We start from the raw sequence: 2,500 nt of genomic DNA on the forward strand, positions 1-2,500 counted from the left end.
GAGGTGACCGGGGAACACACGAGCTGCTGTACCTGATGACATTTGAGACGAGATAGTTAGGTTTGGAACATTAGGGTGATTTCAGGTCTTTAACACATAATTTTCAAGAGATTTGGCTATCCAGAGTCCGATCTTGCCGAAGAGAACACTCTAAAGACCAGTTCTATTTGAAGTCTAATATGGTTTAATATATTTTTGAGGTCTTTTGATAATATATTCTTTTATGGAGTCTGGCCTCTTTTCTCACCTCTCAGCCCAATAGGGAGAGCCTAGAGGCATGGGAGTGTCGTCAATGGCCCAAGCCCAAGCGTTTACATCCATATCGTACCTCCCTCCAATCCAGAAGTCGCTTGTTATTACTGGAATAGCAACATAGCATGTTAATCATTAGTTTGTTTTATCTTCTGTACCATACTGATCATCAGTTTTACCTTTCACTTTGAACCTAGTTTGTGCCACAGTTCTCTCTTTGTATTATATTGCTGAAGAACTAGAAATTACTGACAAATAATTTATAATTTTCCATAAAGTGTTTTGTTCCATCAACAAAAACGGGTTACTTGATTTGCATATTCCATACAAAATGAGGTGCAAATGCATATCTGCATAGCTTGTATATAATTTTCACAAAGAACAAACCTTTTTATCAGAAATTGAGATATATATATATATATATATATATATATATATATATATATATATATAATATATATATATATATATATATATATATATATATATATATATATATATACTGTAACATTCCATAATACACCAACTCACAAGTCTCCTTTAGGTACTCAATCACATGTCCGAAATCTTGTAAGTTCTTGAAGGTCACCAGGTCACCATAAATGGATTTACAGAACTGCCTAGCTTCTGGCCAGGGAACCTAGAGGAAAGAAATGATACCTTTTACTCTGGCTCCATGGCATGTGTTCTTGAGAAAAGAGAAAGGTTATTATCCTCCTTCATAGTTACTACTCCACTAGTAAAATTATCATCAGATTCCCGTTACTCAGTTTGGATTACGAGTCAATTTGCCAACACGTAACTTCCTTACCTTGGCGAGGGAAAAGAATGCCAAGCATTTACCACCGACGCGCGTATATAGCATAGGGCACTCCGGGTACTTCTGACTGAGCGTTGAGTTCACCACAGATGTCATCAAGGCCACAGCATCATCAGCTGGAGTAATAACGATGGTTACTAATGACCTAAACCTTCAGTTTCATTTATTTATGAGTTCAGTATATTATAGTAACAGGAAAAGTTGAGGCATGTACTGTTTTATCAACTTACAGAGAGTCATCCCCTTATCTTCTTCGATATGCAACATCCTCTGCTGCACCATCTGTTAGAAAAAAGACGTATTGATACTGAGTGAGTGGATAAGCATACACTCGAACAGGTATGTAGATAATCATAAGCCGACCCATTGGATCCCCTGTATATAAGTCTGAAATCAGGGGGGGGGGGGTAAATTAACCTTTATGCATAGAGCCCACGAATATTTAGTGAAGTTGGAGTCCTTACATACAAAGAGACGAGTGTAAATGCAATTAAAGTCGACAGTATATCACATAATAAATGTGCTCTCAAAGTAATTAATTTGCTTGTGAAGGAACATAGGAAGAGATTGACTTCGTATAATGATCGTAATAAAGTCATTAAAATACAAGGGTTACAAGGAAGCCTTAATTCGGTAAAAGATAGCACAAAGCCGAGTAAATAAGGGCAACAAGGGTGTATCATCTCACCCAAACTATTAATTTCTATATTTTTTCGTTAATGTCACTGGAACAAAAAAGAATAAATATTGGTGGTGAACAATTAAACGCTGATGATGATCACACATACAAACACAGTGTATATATATGTATATTTATAAGTATATACATACGCGCACTTGCATTTGAGGTTGTAAAAAGCTACAAGCGCATGCATACTCGTGGTCATCATATGCGTATGAAAAACACATCCCATAAAAGGACACACGAAGATTTGTTCAACAAGACAAAGAAACGAGACCTCACCCGACAGACTTTAGCGTCCACAGTTCTCGCACACTGATCACTGCTGCAGAAGCTGTCATAACTGCGACATCCGCTGCAGTAGACGGATGAGCTGCTGCAGGGCGATCTGTTGAAGGTCCACAGCTGAAATAAAACGCAATAGAAGCCATTAATTAATTATGGATGAACACACAGTATCCGCTGTTGTGGACGGAGGTTGTGAGTCATTTGAATCTTTCTCGACCAGTCTTTTCTTTCTTTCTTTTAGTTTGCGGAGGGAGAGAGGGAGAGGGAGAGGGAGAGGGAGGGAGGGAGGGAGGGAGGGAGGGAGGGAGAGAGAGAGAGAGAGAGAGAGAGAGAGAGAGAGAGAGAGAGAGAGAGAGAGAGAGAGAGAGAGAGAGAGAGAGAGAGAGAGAGAGAGAGAGAGAGAGAGCTCTACTAAAACTTTTTTGTCCATGAATTCCTTGTACATTCATTATAAAAAA

At 38.5% G+C, this 2,500-nt stretch overlaps 1 protein-coding gene across 1 annotated transcript in view; it reads right to left on the reverse strand.

The window, feature by feature from the left end:
- LOC122255604 (uncharacterized) overlaps window positions 1-2,500 on the reverse strand; it is a 9,993-nt gene that overhangs the window by 484 nt on the left and 7,009 nt on the right. Inside the window, exons 4-9 of the mRNA XM_086537268.1 lie at window positions 2,037-2,159; window positions 1,303-1,354; window positions 1,064-1,188; window positions 784-892; window positions 248-359; window positions 1-32 (exon numbers count right to left, since the gene is read on the reverse strand). The exon at window positions 1-32 is cut by the window's left edge and continues 94 nt beyond it. Of these exons, the coding sequence (XP_086393394.1) occupies window positions 1-32; window positions 248-359; window positions 784-892; window positions 1,064-1,188; window positions 1,303-1,354; window positions 2,037-2,159 (553 nt within the window). The remainder of the gene's footprint in view (window positions 33-247; window positions 360-783; window positions 893-1,063; window positions 1,189-1,302; window positions 1,355-2,036; window positions 2,160-2,500) is intronic.

This window comes from Penaeus japonicus, unplaced genomic scaffold (genome assembly GCF_977035675.1).
Source record: "Penaeus japonicus unplaced genomic scaffold, GWHDUDI00000001_assembly GWHDUDI00000005, whole genome shotgun sequence".
Lineage (NCBI taxonomy): Eukaryota > Metazoa > Arthropoda > Malacostraca > Decapoda > Penaeidae > Penaeus > Penaeus japonicus.